General features: G+C 34.8%; 2 protein-coding genes across 2 annotated transcripts; one reads left to right on the forward strand and one right to left on the reverse strand.

The window, feature by feature from the left end:
- Positions 1-452: 452 nt before the first annotated feature.
- Positions 453-7,447, forward strand: LOC120088323 (Neutral/alkaline non-lysosomal ceramidase). The gene is made up of 9 exons (XM_039045540.2): positions 453-1,093; positions 1,500-1,708; positions 1,992-2,336; positions 3,799-4,063; positions 4,138-4,405; positions 4,489-4,614; positions 4,832-4,895; positions 5,647-5,816; positions 6,765-7,447. The coding sequence occupies exons 1-9, from the start codon at positions 753-755 to the stop codon at positions 7,311-7,313; spliced, it is 2,337 nt and encodes a 778-aa protein (XP_038901468.1). The 5' UTR covers positions 453-752; the 3' UTR covers positions 7,314-7,447.
- A 1,990-nt stretch (positions 7,448-9,437) lies between these two features.
- On the reverse strand, positions 9,438-11,014 carry LOC120088579 (DNA sliding clamp PCNA). Its single transcript, XM_039045975.2, has 4 exons — positions 10,598-11,014; positions 9,983-10,135; positions 9,793-9,890; positions 9,438-9,690 (listed from the first exon to the last, which is right to left on the reverse strand). Exons 1-4 carry the CDS (start codon positions 10,914-10,916, stop codon positions 9,460-9,462), a joined length of 801 nt encoding a protein of 266 aa, XP_038901903.1. The 5' UTR covers positions 10,917-11,014; the 3' UTR covers positions 9,438-9,459.
- Positions 11,015-24,848: the final 13,834 nt, after the last annotated feature.

Consider the following 24,848-nt stretch of genomic DNA (forward strand, 5'->3'; position numbering starts at 1 on the left):
TAATATACTCTCTTCATCCTTAGGTTTCAAGATTTATGTATGTTATTATTAATTTTTCACTCAATACGCACATAAAGTAATAGATGTTTGTGTGTATCGATTAATTTAAAAGAGTTAAATTACTTACAATTAAATTAGTCTCCACTTATTTTTCAATTTAGATTCTTAGAGTTAATATCTACTAAAAAGTCACTTTTTTTCATTCAACAAAGAGCAAATACAAGATTTGAAGCTTTTGTCTTTTGATCGAGAATACATACTTTAAACTTAATAAGTCATAGTGGTTTTTGCATTTTTCTCCTTTACCAATTGCAATCGAACCCAATTTTCATAAGTGTTTATGTTGACGTTATCATAATATATAACGAGTAATGATTAAATGTAGTCTAGACGATGTGCTCCCACTCTCTCCCAAAAAAAAAAAAACAATTATTGCACACTCTCCACCGAGAAAGAGCATTTTATTAGATCATACATAGACGCAGAAAATAGATACATACATCCAATCGATCACCCCAAGTTTCCTCCTCGTTCTCCCCCGAGTTCACTCGAGAGCAGAATTTTGTATATGCTCATGAGAAATTTGTATTCAGTGCGCATGCCGAACCGTGTCTCGAGCGTCTTTGAATTCCCTTTTCATGTAAATTTCGTTTGATTTCAGTTTCAAAGTATGGACATATCGATGAAGAACAACGGAAAAAAGGATTAAAGAATTCGTTGATGTCTATTTCTACCTGATTCAATCGACAGCTATGGAGTTCGCTTCTCTGTTTAATTTCAGTATTCAGAGACCATGTGAAGCTCTGTTTTGGATTTGTGCCTTTCTATTGGTGCAGAATAGTGAAGGCTCCTCGTCGGATTCCAATTATTTGATCGGACTTGGAAGCTATGACATCACTGGACCGGCGGCGGATGTCAATATGATGGGATATGCTAATATGGAGCAGACTGCGTCTGGAGTTCACTTCAGATTGCGAGCTCGTACATTTATTGTTGCGGAGCCACAAGGAGAAAGGGTTGTATTTGTTAATCTAGATGCTTGCATGGCCTCGCAGCTGGTCACAATCAAGGTGCTTCAGAGGTTGAAGGCAAGGTATTTGAAACATTGCCTTTCGACCTATAACTAAGTTTATGTAAGTTAAGATACTAGCTAGAAAGCTGTTTGTATCATTGAAATAGAAATGTTAAGATATCTGCTGTTTTACGGAAGCATCATGAGTTGACCTAGTGAGAAGTAAAGAGTACGAGTTTGATAAAGGACTCAAAGTGAATGAGTTCATTCAGGGTGGCAACCTATTTATGATTTAATATCCTACGAGTTTTTTAACACCCAAATGTTGTAGTTGTCATGTGAGATTAGTCAATGTATATGTAAGTTGGTTTTAGACACTCATGTATATCAAAAGAAAATATGTTGTTTTACTGATAAAATTGGTGTAATAAGGGAAGGAGATATTGTTTGAACTTTGGATTCATCTCCTAATGTTGTTCATTTTCAGGTATGGAGACCTTTACACTGAAAAGAATGTAGCTATTAGTGGAATTCATACACATGCTGGACCAGGTGGTTATCTCCAGTATATTATATACATAGTAACATCTCTAGGATTTGTGCGACAGTCATTTGATGTCCTTGTAAATGGTATTGAGAACAGCATTATACAGGCTCATGAGAACCTGCGCCCAGGATCTATTTTCATAAACAAGGGTAAGGTATAGGACTCTTATTCATTTCACTTTATTAAGTTGAAGAGCTACATTTTTTTTTTCTCTCTTTCTCTTCCTTGGTGATTTAATCTTGTTGCAAAGAGATGCACAAATTTTTGCGATGACATAGACCAGATTTCGAATGTTGGGTAGAATGCTTTTGTTTGTATTTACGACATATGGATTGGATCTGATGACTGCATGAAGCAATCTATTGCACAACTGGATCCTTTTGCGAGTAAGAAATATGAATTGCCTACTGTTTTTGGTTTCTCAACTTGCAGGGAAGCTTTTAGATGCAGGTGTGAACCGCAGCCCTAGTGCATATCTCAATAACCCTGCAGCAGAGCGCAGGAAATACAAATACAATGTTGACAAGGAGATGACACTACTGAAATTTGTGGATCTAGAATGGGGCCCTATTGGGAGCTTTAGTTGGTTTGCAACTCATGGAACTTCTATGAGTCGTACAAACTCATTGATTAGTGGGGATAACAAAGGTGCCGCTGCACGATTCATGGAGGACTGGTTTGAGAAGAAAGGTGGGATCGGCTCAGGTTTTGATATATCTGTAGATGACAGAATCCCTCGAAGAGTTTCAAACATAATACCTAACCTTTTCACCAATCGTAAGTTATTTGGCTTTACATTGAAGCACTGTTTCGATAATTCAACTCTCTAAAACTGATCGGCTAGGGCAGGTAATGTGGATGCATGTTTAGTATGGCTACAACTTAAGTTCTGTCTTTGCTATAGCTGCTTGTCCTTAAATCTGTATCAAATAGCCTTGACAAATCTATCTACATATCAAGTGAGTTCAAAAAAGAATATATATACATATATCAACTCTTCAATAATTTCTTTATCAACATCGATGGAGCCAGAAAATCAGTAAAGGTTTGAACAGCCTGTTTTTGTTCAATCGTTTCTTCTGACTATATTATGTTAGGCGAGTAATATATTTTTGAGTTACAAGTAGTAGATGCAAGACCACTATGTTTCTCGACGGATTTTAAACATATATTTTAGTTGGTAATCTCTTTTCCTCAGATACTTTATATGTAGGGACAAGTTGTTAACCTCTCACAAATTTTTCAACATCACACAAGCAATTGGGTCTACTACTCTCTTGCCTGAATTTACATTGCCCGTAAAAGTCACATCAACCAACTTCCAATGCCCATACCATCGTTCCATGGTATAGGCATTGGAAGCTGGTTGAGGTGAATTTTAGAACTTTTGTGGTGCATTTGGAAAGAAAGGAATAGTAGAACTTTTGAAGATAAGCCTGTTTCTTTTATTCTTTTTGGACTGTTGTTCAGCATACAGCTTCGTGGTGGTACACAAACTGCACCAAATTCTTTTGTAATTATAGTCTTTCTATGATTTATAACAATTGGAAGGCTCTTATTCACTAGCTCTTTGGGGGTAGCCTTGACCCCTGCCCTTAGGATGTTCTTCTTTGATCTCCAATGAATATGTGATTCTGTTTCTTGTAAAAAAAGAAAAAAGCCTATAACATTGTTCCAATATTCTATCTCAACCAGTGAATTAAAAAAATTGTTCATTAAAATTATCGCCACATAAAATTATAAACCACCTTAAAACAAGATCCAAATAATTATTCTACAGCTTTATGTAACATGCATTTATTTGACTTTTGTCAATTTCTTCATTCCTCTTCTGGTCAAGCTGTTTGGCAAAACTAAAACATTGCTGCGACTGAGATTGTTGTTAGAGTACTCGATGATTTACATGATTTGATCAACTTCTTATAATATTTCATCCAGCGTGTCTATCCTGGTTTTCAATGAAGTATTGACCTGCAGAAAATAGTTTATAACTGCAGTAGAAGGTGTAAATATATTTAAATGAGTTTGGTTGTCAATTCAAATGTCAAATATGCATGTTGCATATAGTTTTGATGACAGAATACTTGGTCAAGCTGCGTACATGGAGCAGTTATTTGTAAAGTCGATAATGTGAATTTGTTTTTTTTTTATAATAAATAAATAATTTTAAAAAAAAAAACCCGGAATGTTGAGAAAGCAAACAAATCATTCTTAATTTCCTGGTATTTTTTTGACACAGATCATGAGTTACTTGAGCTTGCTGCATCTTTCCAGCGTCCTTCTGGTACATCAGCAACCAGGATTCTAAGCTCTTCAAGACGTGTCAGGGGTGCCCTCACGAATGCTGATAAACCTCAATTTGTGTCCGCATTTTGTCAATCAAACTGTGGTGATGTTAGCCCAAATGTTCTTGGAGCCTTCTGTGTAGATACTGGACTTCCATGTGATTTTAATCACAGTACCTGTGATGGGAAGAATGAACTATGCTATGGCCGAGGACCAGGGTAAGTGTCCTGCCCTTGAAGATCCTTACATAATTTCAGAGAAGCTATAATTAATTGTGGCGTCAACATGCCAGTTATCCTGATGAATTTGAAAGCACACGGATCATAGGAAAGAGACAATTCAGAAAAGCAGTTGATCTATTTAATAATGCATCAGAGCAGTTAAAAGGAAAGGTTGACTACCGTCACTCATATGTTGACTTCTCTAAGCTTGAGGTCACTCTTGAACGTGGAGGAACTACTCAAGTGGTGCAAACATGTCCTGCTGCAATGGGGTACTCATTTGCTGCTGGAACCACTGATGGACCCGGTGCTTTTGATTTTAAGCAAGGAGATGACAAGGTAATAATTACATTAATAGGAAATGTTAAACCCATCTCATTGACTCTCGCCATACCTCAACCTTAATGATATTAATTTATCAGGGAAATCCTTTTTGGAGGCTCATACGTAATTTTTTAAAGAAACCAAAGAAGGAACAAATTGATTGTCAACATCCGAAGCCCATCTTACTGGATACTGGTGAAATGACAAAACCATATGATTGGGCAGTAAGTTTCAAACTCCAATTACATGCGCGTAATGAGCTTTCTTAGTAATGATAAATTATTTTGCCCCATTATATTAGAACTATCTAAAATTTGAAAATACAGTATACTGTATAGTTATTTTCCCGGTTAATATAGATGTAAGTGTATCTTCCATATTACATCTACTTATCCGACCCTGTCCATGTATTATGGAATTCATTTTTCATTATTTCTACAGCCTTCAATACTTCCCATCCAAATCCTCCGAGTAGGGCAGCTAATCATTCTTGGAGTGCCAGGAGGTATCAGCTTTCCTTATTGCTTCTACTTTCTCAGCCAGCTTATATTTTGCACATATTGAGAAATTCACCTTCATTTTGCACATCCATATTAAAGCCGTCTTAAAATTTTATATGAGAAACTGTACATGTTGCTTTCAGATCTTTTTATTTGCACATGCAGAAATTGCTTGTTGAAGTTGTTAGATTTGTCCATTTAAACAAAATCGTCTTCGACTGTGTGCAAACCTCAAGCGTGACTGGAGTATGTAGGTCATACTATGCATTTATTATTATGTCTGAAGTGCATTGCATTGTTGTATGTAGTTGCAAAGAAATTGACGAATTTTTCAGAACGATGGAAGACCAGTGGTAACACTGGGAAGATATTTGAGACCTCGGAATTTTTGTTGCTTCCTCGTAGTTTATCTTCAATCTTCCTCTTTTTCTTTATTTCCTTATTTATTATTATGTCTTTTCGGTTGCAAAAAGCAACTCTCTTTCTTCTGGTAATTTTGTTTAACCATTGACATTGCACCGTTCTAAATTGCCAAGTTACATCAAGCAAACTGTAGATCCAGTTTAAGAGTGCTTCTGTTTGGTTATGGGGAACAATTAGCTGGTTGATGTTCATTTTATGTTCGCAATCTTTCAGTTTTCTAGAATATTTATATATCTGCTTACAGAGCCGCTAACAATTCCGGAAAAAGTGTAATTTCATTATCACGTTTGTTGCATTCACTTTGAACATCTTTTGGAATTCTTTTGCTACCAGAATTTTCAACAATGGCTGGGAGGCAACTTCGTGATGCTGTAAAAACAGTGCTAACTGATGGAGGTAAAAGTGAATTGAGTGGCGACATTCATGTTGTTATTGCTGGATTGACAAATTCTTATTCACAGTATGTCACCACTTTTGAAGAGTACCAAGTGCAGAGATATGAGGTTAGTTCTCCATGTAGAGAGTTGCTTTGTGGAATTGAGTTCCTTCTAGGCGATCTAGGAGATCTTTAAAAGAATGGAGAAATATTTAGTCACAGTAAATAAATAAATAAACAAATAGTAAGGTAAAAGAGTGATGGCAAGTTACCCAGTAGTTCGGTTGCAAATGCTGAGGGTCATTACCATTACTTTTATTTCATACCTGCAAACATACACACACACAAAAGAAAAGGAAAAAAAAGTGATGGAAAATGAGAAGTATGCATAACAATCTGTTCCATTTTCTTCTAATACTGTATATGAATCTGTGAGTAGGGTACTCCAACCCATACAGAGTTTTTATTTTCATCTACCTGAAACTTGTAAACGCTGTAAATCTTAATACTGCTATTTGGAACTCGATGAACACATATTCATTTAGGTACTATTGAAGGCTTCTACATTTCCTCTTTAGAGAAAAACAACTAATGACATGTTTGAGAGTGATTTTGATATGGTTAAAATTACTACTGAGATGTATATTTAATCATTCAAAATCAAATTTGATTGTACAAAAACCGAGTTTACTAGTCTAAAATAGATTATTAAATTGCTTTTGAATGATTAAGGTTTGGGCATTTTAAGCCTGATTACATGTCAAAAATTATTTTAATTTTTTCAAAATATAGTAGTGATTTTGAAAGGATTAAAATTATTTTTATAATGTTCAAATCACTCTCAAACATTAATTCTTCAAAACCAATTTTGATGGTATAAAAATAACGTCGAAAAGTGTTAACTAACAATTTAAATGACTAAAAGCATGTACCAGAGTGATTTTGAACCTAAAAATGTGATTTTCAAAATCTTTCACAAAACTCAAAAGCAGTGTCCAGACTTGAATGGCTTTAGTGATGCTATAGCAAGAATTATGTATTTTCTAACTTACCAACATAAAATCTTGGTTTTCAGGGTGCTTCTACTTTATACGGTCCTCATACTCTAAGTGCCTACATTCAAGAGTTTAAGAAGCTTGCCCGCGCGCTCGTCGACGGCCAAGCAGTTGCCGCAGGGCCACAACCTCCAGATTTACTGGATAAGCAGCTAAGCTTACTACCATCTGTTGTGATGGATACAACTCCACATTCAGTAAAATTTGGGGATGTAAAATCTGATGTTCCCAAGAATTCCACCTTCAAGAGAGGCGATATGGTAACGGTTACCTTCTGGTCGGCCTGTCCTCGGAACGATCTTTTGACCGAAGGTACATTTGCACTGGTGGAGATACTCCATGACAAAAAGCTGTGGGTTCCAGCCTACGACGATGACGATTTCTGCCTGCGTTTTAAGTGGTCGAGACCGTTCAAGCTTAGCAGTCGAAGCCACGCAACCATAGAATGGAGAATTCCTAAAACTGCAAGCGCAGGAGTGTACAGAATAACACACTTTGGGGCAGCAAAAAGGCTTTTTGGATCAATACACCATTTCACAGGCTCATCAAGTGCTTTTTGTGTAATGTAGGGAATGTATGTACCACGTAGTTAAATAAATTGCTGTTTAACTAAGGTTCGCCTTCAAATCCAAAAGTTGCTTTACGGGTTTGTTTACATCAATCTTACAGAAATATACAACCAACATGGGCGGTATTTTCTGAATTTTAAAGAATCTTGGCCCATTCACGTTAGGATTTCAACTTGTCTGCCATGCATGTTCTAAGGACGGTTACCTTCTTGTGGATCTACCAAAATTCAATCGTAAATTGCTCTTCCTCATAATAACTCATCAGTTATGAAGCAAAGTCCGCATGCAAATACAAGATACGGTGATACGTCAATTTCTAAAAAGGAAAAGAAAATATAGGTATTGAAGATACTTCTAAAAAAAAAAAAAAAAATCTAAGATATAGGTAAATTTAACATAAATATATTAAATGTAATCCATTAAATATACGAAAAATCATAAAATATCAAGTTAATGAAAATAATACAAAATACAATACAAAAAGTAACATTAGAGATATTGAAGTGCAATAATCAATAGAATACAATAGAAAAAAAAAATCAAATTGATCAAGGAAGAAGATTAGATGGAGAAATATGAAAATAAACAAAGAACTTTGTTGAATTATTGAAAATATTCAAATAGGTTATATTTTGATGAAGATGAAGATTAAATGATTCTAGAATTTAATCTTTTATAATTATTTTCTTTTCTTTTAGTTTTGGATTAGGGTAATAAACTTTTTAAATATGTTGTTTAGTTTTGGGTTGAAAAAGATTAGATGAGTTACTTTTTTTAATTAAAAAAAAAAGACAATGTAAAAACAAATACATACAAATCATTTAGAGTGGGTATTACACCAACCAAAAATTTCCAAATCATGTATCAAATACGAATCTAGAAAGTATCTACTAGTATCAATATCCGACATGTATCTAATATAGATTTTTTGCCTCACATAAAGTATATGTACTTCATAACTCATAAACATTATTAATATTATTTTTATGACAATAATTGCTATTTTGAAATACAACAAATGTGGAATATTAAAAATTTAAACCTCTAATATCAAATGAAGCACTACACATCAATTACCATGAAACTAAACCTATTGAACTATATTTGTTTGTTACTAATGTCAATGTGAAGTAAAGTGGATCTCTTTATAATTACAATATGTAAGTATTCCACGAGAACAATTATGATAAAAGATTGTTCTGGCACTATAAGATCCTATAAATTTTGTAGTCATTATTTGCCTTTGTTAAAATTTTGCACATTTATAAAATAACTCTATCTTCCCCACTTTTTCTATTTATTGAACTCCATCTTCTCTTAATTTATTTTTTTATAGTTATAGAAAAACTCCATCTTACAACTGTACATCTCAAACAAAAACTAACTCCACGGCCAAACCCTAAACTGCAACAACTTACCGTTTGCCAACCAAACATTAATTTATCCCTATTATGCTATTCCGATACTGATAAGGTTTTACCCGATGGGCCCAAGTTACACAGCACAATCCCGAGGATTGCAACTTTTAGAAATGAATCAAAACCAAGGTAAAATGGATCGAAAATTCTGTCTGCATAAATTATGAATATTTAAGAGTTGTATTCTACCACAAGACTCTTCATCGCTTGTGGTAAATCATAATATTGCCCTAAACATTCAATTTCAGTCCTTCCAACTTTCCTAAATATCAAAATCAAATGATGACAAGGGAAAAAAATCAAAATTTTAAGCTCAGGAACAGAGAAGTACATATTGGACAATATAAAAACTCCTAAATTACAACTCACAACTGCTATACTACAGATTAGGGGGGGGGGGGGGGGGGGGGGGGGGGGGGGGGGGGGGGGGGGGGGGGAGGGGGGGGGGGGGGGGGGGGGGGGGGGGGCGGGGGGGGGGGGGGGGGGGTGGGGGGGGGGCGGGGGGGGGGGGGGGGGGGGGGGGGGGGGGCGGGGGGGGGGGGCGGGGGGGGGGGGGGGGGGGGGGGGGGGGGGAGGGGGGGGGGGGGGGGAGGGGGGGGGGGGGGGGCGGGGGGAGGGGGGGGGGGGGGGGGGGGAGGGGGGGGGGGGGGGGAGGGGGGGGGGGGGAAGAAAAGAAAGGTTAGGAAACATCCTAAAACAGATCTATAGAACAAACGGTAACGTAATATTTAGGCCTGAGGCTTTGTCTCGTCCTCATCTTCTTCTATTTTGGGAGCCAAGTAAAACCTTACATATCCCATCTCTGCTATTTTGTACTCAACAACAACGGGTAGGTCAGAAGACAAGCTGATTGTAACCGTGTTAGAAAGGGGCGTTGCCTTAGTAAACGAATTCATATACCTTAGAGCAAATGTCAAAGAAACTGGCTCATTCATCTCTATCACTGTTGCTTCTTCAGGCTGCATTGCCCAAAAATGGAAAGACAAAAATCAATATTCAGAATTCAAAAACAGGTTAAGTAAAGCAATTTAGAACCCTGTAATATAAACACAGATGCAGACCTTGTCTACGGTAGTATTCTGCCTGCAAACAATATTGGCAGATCCAATATCACCTCTTGTTGAGAACTTGACACCTTCCTTTGTCACAGAAATTACAACTGCAAGAATTGGTGTTAATTAAACTCTTATAATTCAATAATTTATGATATACGATAATCAATGAAAAATCAAAAGATAACAAAATTTATACCAGTATCACCAATGCTGCTGAGATCTTTGCATATTCTAGCAAACTCAACAGAAGGCATCCTAACAATAGCATGATACTCTGCATCAGGAATTCCAAGATGCTCACTGTCGATGTCCATCAATTTCATCTCAAAATCGGAAATCTTATCTTGGGCTGAATCATGCATAGGACGGACAAAGGGTAAGAAAGAAAGCGTCAGTTACCAGATCCAGAGAAGGCATGTAAAATTGGAATTGAAAAAAATAAGACAACTTGCAACAGATTGAAGTTTTAGCCAATCGACAAAACGTTAGACCAAGGATAAAGAACATGGACTCAATAAAGTAGAGACAGAGATGTCAAAATTCCCGATTTCTGTGACTTCATAGATACAGAGTTCAACAGTTTCAGATGTACTTAACAACCTCTTAAGACGGATCAAATAATCATGCTAAATTAACGAGCCAAAAAAGAACTGACATGTCAATACGGTATCCTAAAATTAACAGATCAAAAGACTTCGAGTAGACGAGAAGTGGACTGATAAACCAAGCACTAAATAACTACAAGAACGAGCAACAGGAATCTAAAATAATTCAAATAACTGAAGAAAAAAAGGCAAGAACAAGATCTTACTAGGGCTTTCAAACATGAAAGTGACAGTATCGCTGCCGTCATCGGCCTTGATTGTAATGATATCATCGTTGCCAGCGCACTTGAGCATTTTCGACATGTTGTTCAAGTTCATTCCCATGGAAATGTTTCTATCACAGCGATAATGCTCGAAGCCCTCCGCTCGAAGAAGAAGAGCCACAAGGGCGACATGGCTCGAATCCATGGCCTGAAGCGAGAATCCAGTGGCCGAACAGTCGAAGTTGGCATCGTTCACCAAGTCCTTGATCGATTCCAAAACCTTCTTGAGGAGCGAACCCTGAACAAGACGAAGTTCCAACATTTTTTTAGAGAAATTGCAGAGCTAGGGCTGGGGATGGGGATGGGGATGGGGCTGGGGCTGGTTAGGGTTTTGAGAAAGAGCGCGAGATGAAGAAGTGGGAAATGAAATTCGAGTTTAGGTTTTTATAGTGAAATTATTTGGGAACGCAATTTGAAATGTGGAGAGTTCGCTTTGGCGGGTCGGGTAATTTTGCCATTCCCGCCACGCTTTTTGAACGAGGCGGGATTGTCGGCCGTTTTTCAACTGTGGGCTTTCGGTTCGGCCCATTTTTCATAACTGTGGGCTTGCCGTTAGGCCCATGAATTTCCGGATTCTAAGCCCACTGATCATGTTTCCACTGTGGGCTTGCTTGTTGGCTATAATTCATCGTTGTCTAATAACCCCAATGGGCTTGCTTGTTTGCCCATGATTCATTTTCGTTTTAGTCGTCTGTCAAGTAGGCCCATGAATTCTGGGCCAAAATATTCTCTCTTTCCCGTAATATCCACTGTGGGCTTGGCTGTCTGGCCATGATTGATTGTAATCGATTTAAAAACACTTTTATCGTTTTCAAAACCACTCTTACATGATTTTAATCATTCGAGAAACTAATTTTGACGATACGAAAATTATATTTAAAAAGTAAAATTCAATATTATATTGATCTTGAGTGATTAGTGTTTTAAAGTGATTTAAACAATTTCGAAATCACTTCCAAATATGTAATCTATTGATCACCTCAATTTAAAAGCCAACTGATTCTAGAGAGTGTTTCTCTCGTGAGATTTTTTTTTTTTTTTTTTTTTGCATGTGTGTTGGGCATTAATAAAGTTATAGAGATGTAGGCGCTAATAAAGTTAGAGAGATATAAATGATTGTGAGTATATAAATATGGTTTATTGGTATGAGACGTTTTTGGTAGTTTATAGTGCCCAAATATACATATTTGAAGGTCAATTTTTAAAGTATAATATTATGGCCAACCTAAATTACTTTTGAGACAAAAAATCGAGGCTTGGGGAAAAAAGTTTTTCTACTAATGTGTTTTAAAAATTTGCACGAATAATCCAAAAATTGGGCCGAAAATATCAAATGACCCAGCTTTTGAAAAAAAAAATGTCGAATAACCCTTTATTGACATCAAATTCGAGTGAACTTACCAAAATATACTCGTGTGCTCGCGGAAAAACATTTGCTCTCGCTCACTCTTGCTGATGATCCATTTGCAAACAACCATGAAACAATGGGTTGTCTTCTTCGCCCTTTGCTCGTCTTTCTATCGTTGGTATCGTTGTTCCTTTCCTCACTCATAAAATCACTATTCTCTCTCGCGTTTGTTGTTGTTCACCCGAGTTGATCATGTTGGAGTTGTTCGTGCAAACTCGCAGTGTTGGAGAAGAAAAAGAAATTACACAGAAGAGAGAGATCAGAGAAGAAGAGACAACGAGTAGAGAGGGAGAAGGGAAAAGGAAAAAGAAAAAAGAAAAAAAAAATAGAGATGTCCAATTTCTCTACAGGGACGGGGATTCCCCGACTAGGCGGAGAATGGGGAGGGAGTGGGTGGAAAAAATTCTCGGACGGAGACGGGGAATGCATTCCCCATCCTGACCCCACCTCGATTAGAAAACATATTTATTTAGTATAGTTATCTAATGTTATGTTATTGTTATTATTATATAAATATTACATTTAAATTTTGATTTATATTTATTTGGAGATGGGATGAAGAATGAAATGGGGAACGGGAATGGAGAAGGGCAACCCCGACCTCGCCAGGGGACATTTCTAAAAAGAAAGGAGCCGGAGAAGAGAGGAAAAAAAATAAAGGACGGACGATATTGTAAAGTGGGTTTTTTTTTTTTTTTTTTTGGTGCAATTTTTCCTTTTCCTCCCTATGAAAGAGTACATTACGATTTCCTTTTTTTCTTTTTTGTGTTCGTCAGTTTGAACCTCAGTGATATCAATTCTTAAATCGACAGGAGAAGAATTTTTCGGAGGATTGTTTAGGCCGCCAATCGCCGATTACTCTCTCCATTCACCTCTCTCTCAATTGTTGTCGGAGTAGACACGCAAATCCCTTCCACCACCGTTTCCTCCGCTAGTTTCGGTCGAGTATGGCTTCATTCACATGCTAAATCATTTCGAGAAGAGTTCGACAGTTGGGATTTTTCTACTTTGGTCGTCGTTTTCCTTTGTTTATTAGCGTTGGTTTATGTGATTTTAAGATGCAAGCAATATAATGGCTACTTCAGTTTTTTGGATTTTTAGATAGCAGGGTGAAAGTTCTTCTCCTCGTAATTTATGTTGCTTTTACTACTTCAGGTTTATATTATTTTGAATTTTTTTTTAGTCTCTAGACTTGTGTGTTGGGGCTCTGTAATGGGTTTTTTTTCTCTCTTCTGTCTTTCTGGATAAGATTTTCATTGTTATTTTAATTATAAAGCTATAATAAAATTTTAAAAAAATATAGGTAGGGATAAAGAAGTTATGAGTTTGGTTCTCATGCATTTTTGGCCAGCCTATTCGGCAGTAAGATGGCAGGAAGATCTTTCCTTGTGATGAACTTCGAAACTTTGGATCACTATTGTTGTTCCTTGGTGTTTTGTTTTAGTTTGTGATTTCTATTTGGTTGTTATTTGTGATTTTTATATAATTGTAATATGATTTTTACTAGATAATAAATAATTCGTGGTTTTTATTTGATTGTCATGTGATTACTATATGAATTCTATCTGATTTTCATGTGATTTCTATCTTATTAATATCATATTTTTATATGATTGTCACATGTGATTTTAATTAGATATTTAAGTACTTTGTGGTATCTATTTTGATTGTCATGTGATTACATCTAATTGTTACGTAAATGTTATATGATTGGTATTTGATTGTCATATGAATGTTACATGATTGCTATCTGATTGCCATGTGATTTTTATTTATATATTAAATACTTCGTGATTTCTATTTAATGTCGTGTGATTGCTATCAGAATGATACCTGATTTCTATTTGATTACCATCATTAGTATTATATTTATATATCAATATGAGTTAAATGTTACCAACCAACGTTTACCAAATTACATTGCTTAATTTTCAAAGAAATAAAAACCAAATTGTTACCAAACATGACCTAGATGGTAACCAAATGGGGTTTTAATATAAGATACACAAATATATACTTTGAGTATATTAGTGGTGTATCAAAACTAAATAAACACTAATCACAACTAATACTTTGTAGCTTTTTAATTTCATTGTTAGTATTATGATCTTCCCTCACAAACTACTTAATATCGTGCCCAGTTTTTTGTCTGACTTGATCGTTAAATGTGTTGGGATGCATTCCCTTAAAACCTCACAGTTAATAAGTTATTTTAAATTATGATTGATTATTTTATATATGCAAGTATCCATTAAGAAAATATCAAAGGTTATTTTATGTAACTTAAACAATATGTATTAGACATACACGTGGATCATGTTCAAGTAATGACTTAAATAGTTTGTAATGTATGGATAAGTTTGGGTGTCTTATCTTTGTGATACTACGGATACGACCAACTTTGTAAAAGTTATCATAGTTGTAAGTGTTACGGATGATTTGATCCAAATTGTTCATGTGGAGGCATGCGAGTGGGGATATTTTATATAAAGAGTTTGTATAAGACTGGACCATGAAATGATTAATCTCTCTTTATAATACCTTTGATAGAAGAGATTAACATTTCATAGAATGATCATAGGTAACTCGACCTCAATCCCGAGTGAGTTATAAACTCTTGTCTACATGGGCAGTCCTTTTATTTGTATAGGTGAGAGTGATCAGTTTCACCGACTCAATATCCATCACATTTTGAAGATTTGTTCAAGTAGGGAGCTAAGAACATAGCTACACAAGATGGACTTCACTCATTCCCGTCTTTAGGTAAGTAGATGAATTGCTCATTTTTTTGGGTTTTATGTCCTAAAACTCGCAGTTTGTAAAATGATAAAAAATTTCTATTATCAATATACTTTTTATTGATCTTATATAAATTGTATGAAAGTCTAAATCCAATAAACTAAGACCTGTGACTATTGTATGAGTACTTGAACTTTATGTGGAGACATAAGAGTGGATCGGGTTCGAGTAAATAGTCAAAATGATCTATGGTACATGAATGAGGTTGGATACCTTATTTTGGTAACACCATTGGATGCAGCCTACTCTGTAGTTGTTACAAAGAGTTGTAAAATGCTACATACGATGTGATCCTAATTCGTACATGTTATGACATGAGGAGTGGGGATGTTCTATGCAATGAGTTTGCATAAGATCAGGACCAAGAAATAAGTCACTCTTACTTTATAACGTCGTTTATTGTTTAAGATTGACTATTTCACCTAGATGACCTAGGTAACTCGATCTTAATCCTGAGCTAACTATAAACTCCTATTTATTCGAGATTGCCTTTAGATTTGCATAGTTGAGAGTTAGCTCAACAAAGTCAACTCAATAAGACTCCTATTTCAAGGGTAACACCGGATAGATAGTTGGGGACATAGGGTGCAAAACGGAGTTCACACCTACCCGATTTAGGGATAGGAGAAAGGTTGTTCTCTCAAATACTGAATTCAGATCTTGAACAAGGGGCCCCACTCTCTCACTGGGCTGAGAGAGTTTGGTTTGGTGATTGGATCACAAACCAGTTGTTCATTAGAGGATCGGTAGGGACTTGAGGAATAAGACGTAATCTTGAGGGTAAAACAGGTATTTGACTCAATCGTTATTACGAATAACCTGTGAAAGGATCGACTTGCTGATTATGGTTAAATCATATGGACATAATATATCTACAGTGAGGGGAGTGCAACTATGGGCTTTAGTGGAGTGACTTATTAGTTAACGAATGGAGATTAATTTGATCTAATGAGTTTAGCCAATTAATCTCAGATCGTTGGAGCCCATGATCTGTAGGTCCGCGAGGTTCCCTACTAGCTCGGACTAGCTTTAGAATAGCGTGATAAGTTAATTTGAAACCTTCAAATTAGAATTGAGGGAATTAGTAATTATATGAGATATAATTATGTTTAATTTTAGAATTAAACGGAATAGGAGAATTTATATATTTAAATATGATTTAAATATATAAAGATGAATATATGTTAAAAATAATTTAATATTTGATATTAAATTAATTAAATTTTATTTAATAATTAATTTATGAAATTAATTAATTTTTCATTTTTAAAATCAAAATAGATTTATTAAATCAAATTTTGATTTTTAGATAAAATTGAAAAAGAAAAAAAAAACACATTTAAATGGAAAAAATGGATTTTTCCATTATCCATCACTTAACTAGCTCACTCATGAAGCAACCATTTGGCCTTGTCTTCTCCAAGCATGAGCTGCAGCTCATGCAACTCTTCTCTTTGCATGTTGATCTGCAATATAATGAGAAGATTGGAGTAAACATCGGGCATGCAATCAAAAGGTTTTTTAGAGAAAAGCTGGTTTGAAGAAAGGTTCTTCAACCTTGTTGCAGCGGTGAGTTTTTCTCTTTCATCCCTTGATTCGAGCTTGTTTTGTGTCCCACAACTCAATTTAGAGTACAAGAGAATAGTGAGAGAGATCTTGAGGTGGTCTACAACAAATGGAGAAGATTGCAGCTGGAGATGGAGCTTTGAAGAAGTTCTTCAAAAGGTATGTCTTGAAACCCATTTTTCTATAGAAGCATGCTTTATATTATACTAAAATTAGTGAATTTGAATGCTTAGATGACCCTTATGCTTCCGCTGCAATTGATACAATCCTACACATTTAAGTGATGATTCTGGGTCTTGAACAATAAGACCTCACCCTCTCGTTGGCACGAGGGGGATTAAGTTTATAGTTGGACTATAAACTAATTATTCCTTAGAGAGATCAACGGTATTTAAGGTGTCAGAGGTAATTATAAGGGTAAAGTAGTAATTTGGCCCAACTATAATTAGGACAATATATGAAGGATTGACTTATTGTTGATTGGTTAGTGAATATTGATTAATTTAACTAAAGAGTTTAATTAATTAATCTTGTATTACTAGAGCTTCTAATCTGTAGTTCTATTAGGTTACATTGCTAGCTCACTAAGGATAAAACAAGAATCACTTAGTTATTTTATTATTATTATTAATTTGAATTCTTCAAATTAAATAAGAGAATATAAATTAATTATTTGAGATGCAATTGATATGATGTATATGGATAAATTATAATATATAGTGGATTTTGAATGAGATTCAAATTTAAACTTTTTAATAAGAGAGAGATATATTTGAATAAGATTCAAATGTTAATTATATGAATGAGATTCATATAAAATTATATGTTAAAATTAATATCAATGAGATTCATATTAAAACTATAAGTTATGAGAGAGAATTATATTTGAATATGATTTAGATATAATTTTACTTAAATATGTGACATTTAAATTAATGATTAATTAAATATTAATTAATTATTATTGTTATTTATTTAGTTATATATTAAGTTAGATTTATTATAAATTAAATAAATAAGTTAAATAAGATAACTTCCATGAGGAGTATAGAGAAATTTTTTTTGAAGTATCCAAAAGTTGGATCCCACCATCTGGTTTTTACCAGAGAATAGCAAGGTAACACTAGTGGTAGTGTCATATTAGATCTTGTTCGAAGGAGAAGTTTGGAGTTCATAGGAGTTTGCATTGAAGGATTTTCATTGAAGACTATATATTCAAAGGTAAGATTTCTTTCCCTAGTAAAAACATGCTTAAGAAATTATGTTTAAATTTCTCTGTATTTTTTGTAAATTCAAAATACAAATTAAAAACACAAGTGAACACTTGCTTCCGCACGGGATTTGATCTCTTCAATTGGTATCAGAGCCAAATTATGCTTTTAATTCTATTTTAGATTAGAGAAGAGAGAAAAAGTGGGGGTTTTTTTTCTGCATAATGTATGTAAATTTGTGTAAAAGATGTTTACAAATATTGACACTTAGATTTACATTTTTTTACTTTGATTTGATCAATGTAATGACCTGGTGTTTTGAATATTTATTCTGTAGATTGAGTCCTTAAGTCCAGCTCATTCGTGACAAAGTGTTTATTGTGAAAAATGTTAGAAACTGAGGTGGAAGACAAAATTCAGAGTGTAGATCCGAGAGGTATTTATATATAACACTGTCGCCCGTTATCTTTTGTCCATTATTAAAAGCTTCTAACTGAAGGCCATCATTGTTTGTGGATCATGGAAAGATGAAATGGCAATTTTCTCCAATCATGAACGTGGCAGTTTTCTTCAAGCACGAAGGTGGAAGTTTTCTTCTAGCAGTTTAAGGCGGTGTTATTATATTTTGAATTAAATGAATCTAATTTAATCTACTATTTTTGTTAGAGTGCCAATATTTGGTCTATTATTGGTACAATATAATTTCAATATGCATGAGATGTATATTTGATTATATTAATTATATGTTGTATATAGTATGTCATATAGTTTAAAATCTTACCTAGGTTAAATATATTCGTGCATCATATCTTAATATAAATGTTATATCATATGATTGCATGTTAATTAAGCATATCATGCGTCATTTTAATATAAGTGTTATATTATTTGATAGCATGTTTATTGTTTTCATTAGTATCAATATAAGAGTTATATAAATTAATGAAAAGGCATGATCATGAAAATCAAAACATCATTTTTTGATTTTGTTGTGAACAAATTCCTCTATTCACCATAATCTCAATTTAGGTATGTTGGGATTGGTGTCCTAATTATCCCGGAGTCTCGTTGTTTTGTAAAGATATGCATTGTTTAATGAATAAAATAAGTGTTATTTGATTCTAGCATTTACTTATATCCAATAAACAAAGCTCCTTGGTTATCTCGTATGAATTTAAGCATGCATATGTGATATACAAGTGGACCGTGCCTTAAGTGATAATCTAAATAGGTATGTAATATAAGGATTAAGGTGGGATACTTGATCCTTGTGATACTACGGATACGATCCGCTTTGTAGAGGTTTGCAAATGTTGTAAACTACTACAGATGTAAATCCTAACCATTCATGTGGAGACGTGCGAGCGGGGGTGTCCTATACAAAGAGTTTTATAAAACCTGAACCATGAAATGACTAGACTCTGTATATAACGCTGTTGATACTAGAGACTTACATCTCACCTAAACGATCATAGGTGACATGACCTCAATTCTGAGTGTTTTAGGAACTTCTGCCTTTGAGGGCGGTCCTTTGATTAATATGGATGAGAGTGGCCAGATTGTCAACTCAACATGCCTACCTTTTTGGGGACTTGTCTGTGTTGGGGTTTGTCCCCTAAAGTCTCGTGTCCAGTAATTTGTAAACAACTTTGTACGAACACTTGTGATGTATAATATAAATGATATTTACTTCACTACTTGACTTTGCATATTTAGATTTTACCACAAATCAATAAATATAAAATCCCTGGTTATCTGTATATGACTCAAGCATGTATGTGGTGACATATAAGTGGATCATGTCTTGAGTGATAACCAAAATGGTCTATAGTATATGGATATAGAAAGGAAACCTTATCCTGATAACACTACAGATGTGGCCCGCTTTGTAGACTGGTCACAAATGTTGTGACTTGCCACAGATGATCTGATCTTGATCATTCGTGTAGGGGACATCCAAGCGGGGGCGTCCTATACAAAGAATTTGTATAAAACCTGACCACAAAGTGTTAACGTCTCATTATATAACACCGTTCATAACTGAGACTTCACTTCACTAGGATGACCATAGGTAACATGACCTAAATCCTGAGTGAGTTGGAAACTCTGCCATTGAGGGCGGTCCTTTGATTTGCATGGGTGCAAGTGGCCAGAACGCCAACTCAAACCTACCATTTTAGGGATTCGTCTGATTTGGGAGCTGAAAACTCAGCTACACAAGATGGAATTTACTCCTTCCCCGAGGTAGGGGTAAGTAGATAGATACCTTCCTTAAGGGCTGATTCCAGAGCTTGAACAATGTGGCCCACACACCTTCTCATGGCCTGAGAGGTGTTCACACCTAGTAGGACTATATTGTATTGTTCATTAGAGGGATCAGTGGAACTTAAGGAGGAAGATGTAATTACAGGAGCAAAATGGTAAATTGGCCTGCTGTAATTACGAGCATCTGTGAAGGGTCATCGTACTGATGATTGATTATATCCAATGGACATAAAAATACATCTATGGCAAGAAGATTTCAACTATCAGTCTTTAGTGGAATACCTGGCAGCTAACGGATGGTGGATATCGTGACTAAAGAATTTAGTCAGCTATTCACGTACCGTTAGAATTTCAAGCCATAGGTCCATAAGGTCCCCTTGGTAACTTTGATACAAGTTGAGAGCCAGTTTTTGGGTCAATTTGAAATGTTCAAATTGACAAGAGGGAGTTCGATTATATATGATATAATTGAACGAGTTAATTAAATATGATATATTTAACTTTACGTATGAGATACATTAATTTGGAGGAAATTGGATATAAATATGATTTATATATAGTAGAGGAAAAAATATTATAATTAATATTTTATATTAATTTATAAGTTATGGATGTGATAAGATCACATTAATTGGAAAGTTATAAAGGAAATGGGAAGGCGCCTCTTCGTTTAAAATAACGGATAAGTGCATTATAAATAGCAGACTGTATGTTGATCTCGGTGTGCGTTGGTATTGTGAAAAAAGATAGTGTCACCGCTTAGAAAATCAGTGTTTATACGATAGGATTGCACGATCACTTACATATACAATATTACTTACATATACAATATTGCTAAGCGATCGCATACTGATTACACTATCGCGCGCTATTATATAAATGATCGTTTACCTTTTTACTGAGCGATTGTTTAGCTCCCGGTATTTAATAAACGATCGTATAGACGGTCGCTTAGTTTTTCCTACGCGATCGTTTTGGACGATCGCTCACCCTTTTCCTACACGATCGTATAGATGATTGTTTATCTTTTCCTACACGATCGTTCAAACGATCGCTTACTTTTACTACACGATCGTACATTTTACCCAAACGATCAGGCATATTGTTTATGCGATAGACGACCGCATCTCCCACTTGCTTGATTGTTGTGTACGGACCCTCTTCCCCTTTCCCTCTACCAAATCCAAATAAAGCCCACACTTTGGATTCTCATTTCAAGAATACTGAGGGCTCTAAGTGGTGTTTTCTTCTCCGATTCCTTCTGTTCGAGTGGTGACTGTTCGAGGTAGACGGTTGGGCTTCAGACTCGAGAAATCTTCATCTGGTATGATTTTTTGTTCCCTTTAGCATTATGAAAGTATGTTTGAATGTATATGCAGTAATTCTGTTACAATAAATTGGAAGGATCCGCTTCCACTTGTAGGTACTCTTGAGTAAGAGTTCCTTCAGTCTGATCTAGGAGTTGGGAACTCAATCCATAAGATGGAATTCACTTCTTTCTCGAAGTAGGGATGAGTAGAGAGATTGCTCTTTTAAGGGCTGATTCCGGGGCTTGAACATAGTGGCCACAGCTTCTCTTTGGAAGAGAGGACTCAGTCGTAGTAGGACTATGACTTATGTTCATTAGAGGGATCAGTGGTACTTAAGGAGTTAGATGTAACTACAGAGGCATAAAGATTATTGGTCAAGCTGTACTTACGAGCGATTTGTGGAGGGTTGTCGCACTTCTGATTAGTTAAGATGGACACATAATATATCTATGGTAAGGAGAGTTCAACTATCGGTCTTTAGTGGAGTGCCTGTCAGTTAACAAATGGTGGATCCCGCGACTAAAGAGTTTAGTTAGTTATTCACGTACCGTTGGAGCTTCGAACTACAGGTCCATGAGGCCCCCTTGGTAGCTCGTTGAATTTAGTTGAGGATCAGTTCTTGGTGTTAATTTGAAATGTTCAAACTGACAAGAGGTATTTTGATTATATGTGATATAATCAGTATGATGTATGAGATATATCTAGTGGAGGATTTATGTAAATGAGATTTACATTAAGTACCATGGAATAGAAAAAAGAACTATGGTTTATATGTTTCATGAGATAAAATATTAAAACTATAGGTTATAAATATAATATGATAAGTTATCATTTATATTTATAATAATATTTATTATTGGATAATTAAATCTTTTTCTTTAATAACCAATTGAGTGGGAGGTTATTGGTGGTTTATGGTAACCGTGAGTTAAAAGAAAAATTGTTTTCCTAATTTTATTAAGTTTTTACAAAAGATCAATTATTTTTTTTTTTTTTTTTTTTTTTTTTTAGATTTCTCACTTGAAAAATAAATTCAAGGAAGCTATCAAGTAAATACAGATTTACTAAGCGACAGCTTTAGCGAAGTAAATGATCGTGTAGTGTTTTGTAGGCGATAGACACTAAGCTAAACGACGAGCTAAACGATTGCTTAGCTTTTGCTAGACGATTGCCTAGCTTTAGCTAAACGATTGGGCATCAACCTATGTGATGGGTTTCTGTCTTCTCCCACTTGCCCAATCGTGTACACGATTTTTTATTGCTCCTTCTTCTATCTCAATCTAAGTCCGAACATAGCCCATCTTCTGGATTCTCACACTGAGAATACCAAGGTATCCTTCTTGGTGGTGTCTTACTCAACTCGACACTGTCGAGGTTCTGTGGAGGCCGTTCGTGTTATTGCTAGAGAGTTTGTGATCGATGTGATTGCTGAGGAAGAGCGCGAAATGTTCGTGCAGTGTTGTGATCGTGTTGTTCAAGCGTTCGAGGTTGCTGCGTTCGAGTGTTCGTAAGCAAAGAGCTTGGAGACGAGTCTACGAATGTTTGTAGCTTTTGCCTTGTTCATTTGTAGTTCATGCTGTAATTTCTGTATTGATTGTATAACCACATGTTTTGTTAACGACTGTAATTTGTAATGTTCATTCATGATTGTAATCTCAATTCGACACTGTCGAGGTTCTGTGGAGGCCGTTCGTGTTCTTGCATGTAACGACCCGTGTTGAGGAGGGGTACATGAATTAATTGATATCACATCTGAATGAGAGAGATCCCGAGGACATGAAAGTATGGTTAAGAAAGGCTTAAAAGAATTAAAAGTTACTACCTATACCAACAAGGACCCGTGGACATAGTTAGGTCGCAGAAGACGTAAGGGAATGTCGGGGCCATCAGGGGCCGAATCCGGATTCCGAATCCTGGTCTGAATCCTGGGCCTGGGGCATTACAAATGGTAAATTAAGCGAAAGCTGGTGGGCATGAGTTACTAACAGGTGCCTTCTAGGAATCTATGGCTCGACATGAGGTGACACGAACAACTTGGGATAAATCGATGGTGCGGACGATGTGGAATGAGTCGACGGTGATAGATTGAGCAAATTCAGTCGACGGGACGATCAAATCCGGTTGACGACGACAGAGAGAGATCCGTGACGGTCATGGCTGAAGAAGAAGAGATGAAGATGGAGAGTTATGTATTATAAACCTTATATGAAGATACTTTATTTTTTATTGTTTTTTTATATATACTGTGATATATATGTATTTTTTTTTGCTTTTGTAGGAAATTTGATATACACTGTGGTGTATGTATTCTTTTATTTGATATGAACGAGTGTTTTTTTTTTTTTAGACTTATTGTATTATGATATATATATTGTGGTGTAAATAAAATTTATGAAGATTTATATACTGTAGTATATTTCATATATTGGTTTATACTGTGATCTATGTAAAGCATTGAGTAAATCTCTATTTTATAAACGGTATATATTTCATATATTGGTGAAAATACCTAATAAAATGTTCTAAGGTATATTTAAAATAATCATGAATCCGTCAAAATATTCTAAGATATATTTAAAATAGCTACTAATCCGTAAAAAAAAAAAAATCGAATAAATTGATATGTACAAATAAACAATAAAATATATTACATGTACAAGTGAACATACAATGAAATATTTCACATAATAACAAAAATCAACATGAAAAACGAAATAGAAAATAAAATTATATTAAATGTCATTTTTTCTTTCCAAATGAAAATGAAAAAATATATCAAATGCATTTTATCTCTACAATCAAAAAAGGAAAAAAATCATAATAAATACATTTTATCTCTCTATAATAAATACATTATAGCAATTTATGTCAAACATTAAATTTATATACTGTGATATATTTCATATATCGATTAAAATATTTTCAAATTTCTAACAAAAATGTTCTGAGGTATATTTTAAATAAGCATGATTATGCAAAAAAAAAGAAAAAAAAAACGTGAAACCAATGAAAATCATTAAATGTATTTGCTCTCTCCAAATAAATTAAATAAACGAAAAAATCTCAACAAATAAATGCATTTTATCTCTCCATTTGAAAATATAGAAAAGTTCATAACACATTAAGTTTGTCCAAAAATAATATCAAAAGCTTTCTTGAAAATAAATTCAAATTTAAAGACATTTTTTAAAATATAGGACCTAAAAATGATTTTTTTTGTATAAAAATCTCTTTAAAAGATCTATAAACATGGGCCATATACATAATTTTAAAAAATATTTTTCACATTTCTGCAACTGTCTTTTTGGTAACTTTGATGTATCCCAAACTATATATATATATATTCTTTTTTGCATTTAATCAAATTGTCCATCATAAAGATTGACCTAGGGGTAGTGGCAATATCAAAAGAAGGCCAAAGGACTAAGTGATCATGGATTTAATCTATGGTGACCACCTATTTAGAATTTAATATCTTATGAATTCTTTTGATATCTAAATGTTGTAGAAGGATTGTCTTATGAGATTAGTCCATGACTCAAACACTCACAATCATTAAAAAAAAAAAAAAAAAAAAATCAAATATTTTAATTATTATATTTTCTTTTGTATATGATGAGAGAATGAAGAGATGT

The sequence above is a fragment of the Benincasa hispida genome, chromosome 10 (assembly GCF_027475165.1).
Source record: "Benincasa hispida cultivar pf3 chromosome 10, pf3_genome.v1.1, whole genome shotgun sequence".
Classification (NCBI taxonomy): domain Eukaryota; kingdom Viridiplantae; phylum Streptophyta; class Magnoliopsida; order Cucurbitales; family Cucurbitaceae; genus Benincasa; species Benincasa hispida.

What these genes read in the sequence shown, in the direction of transcription:
- LOC120088323 (XM_039045540.2), top strand. Translation starts at nt 753, where the DNA reads ATGGAGTTCGCTTCTCTGTTTAATTTCAGTATTCAGAGACCATGTGAA. An exon ending in CATTCTTGGAGTGCCAGGAG is followed by an intron (nt 4,896 to 5,646) that starts GTATCAGCTTTC and finishes TTTTGCTACCAG; the next exon opens with AATTTTCAACAATGGCTGGG. An exon ending in ACCAAGTGCAGAGATATGAG is followed by an intron (nt 5,817 to 6,764) that starts GTTAGTTCTCCA and finishes CTTGGTTTTCAG; the next exon opens with GGTGCTTCTACTTTATACGG.
- LOC120088579 (XM_039045975.2), bottom strand. Translation starts at nt 10,916, where the DNA reads ATGTTGGAACTTCGTCTTGTTCAGGGTTCGCTCCTCAAGAAGGTTTTG. An exon ending in TTTCATGTTTGAAAGCCCTA is followed by an intron (nt 10,136 to 10,597) that starts GTAAGATCTTGT and finishes TGCATGATTCAG; the next exon opens with CCCAAGATAAGATTTCCGAT. An exon ending in AGAATACTACCGTAGACAAG is followed by an intron (nt 9,691 to 9,792) that starts GTCTGCATCTGT and finishes TGGGCAATGCAG; the next exon opens with CCTGAAGAAGCAACAGTGAT.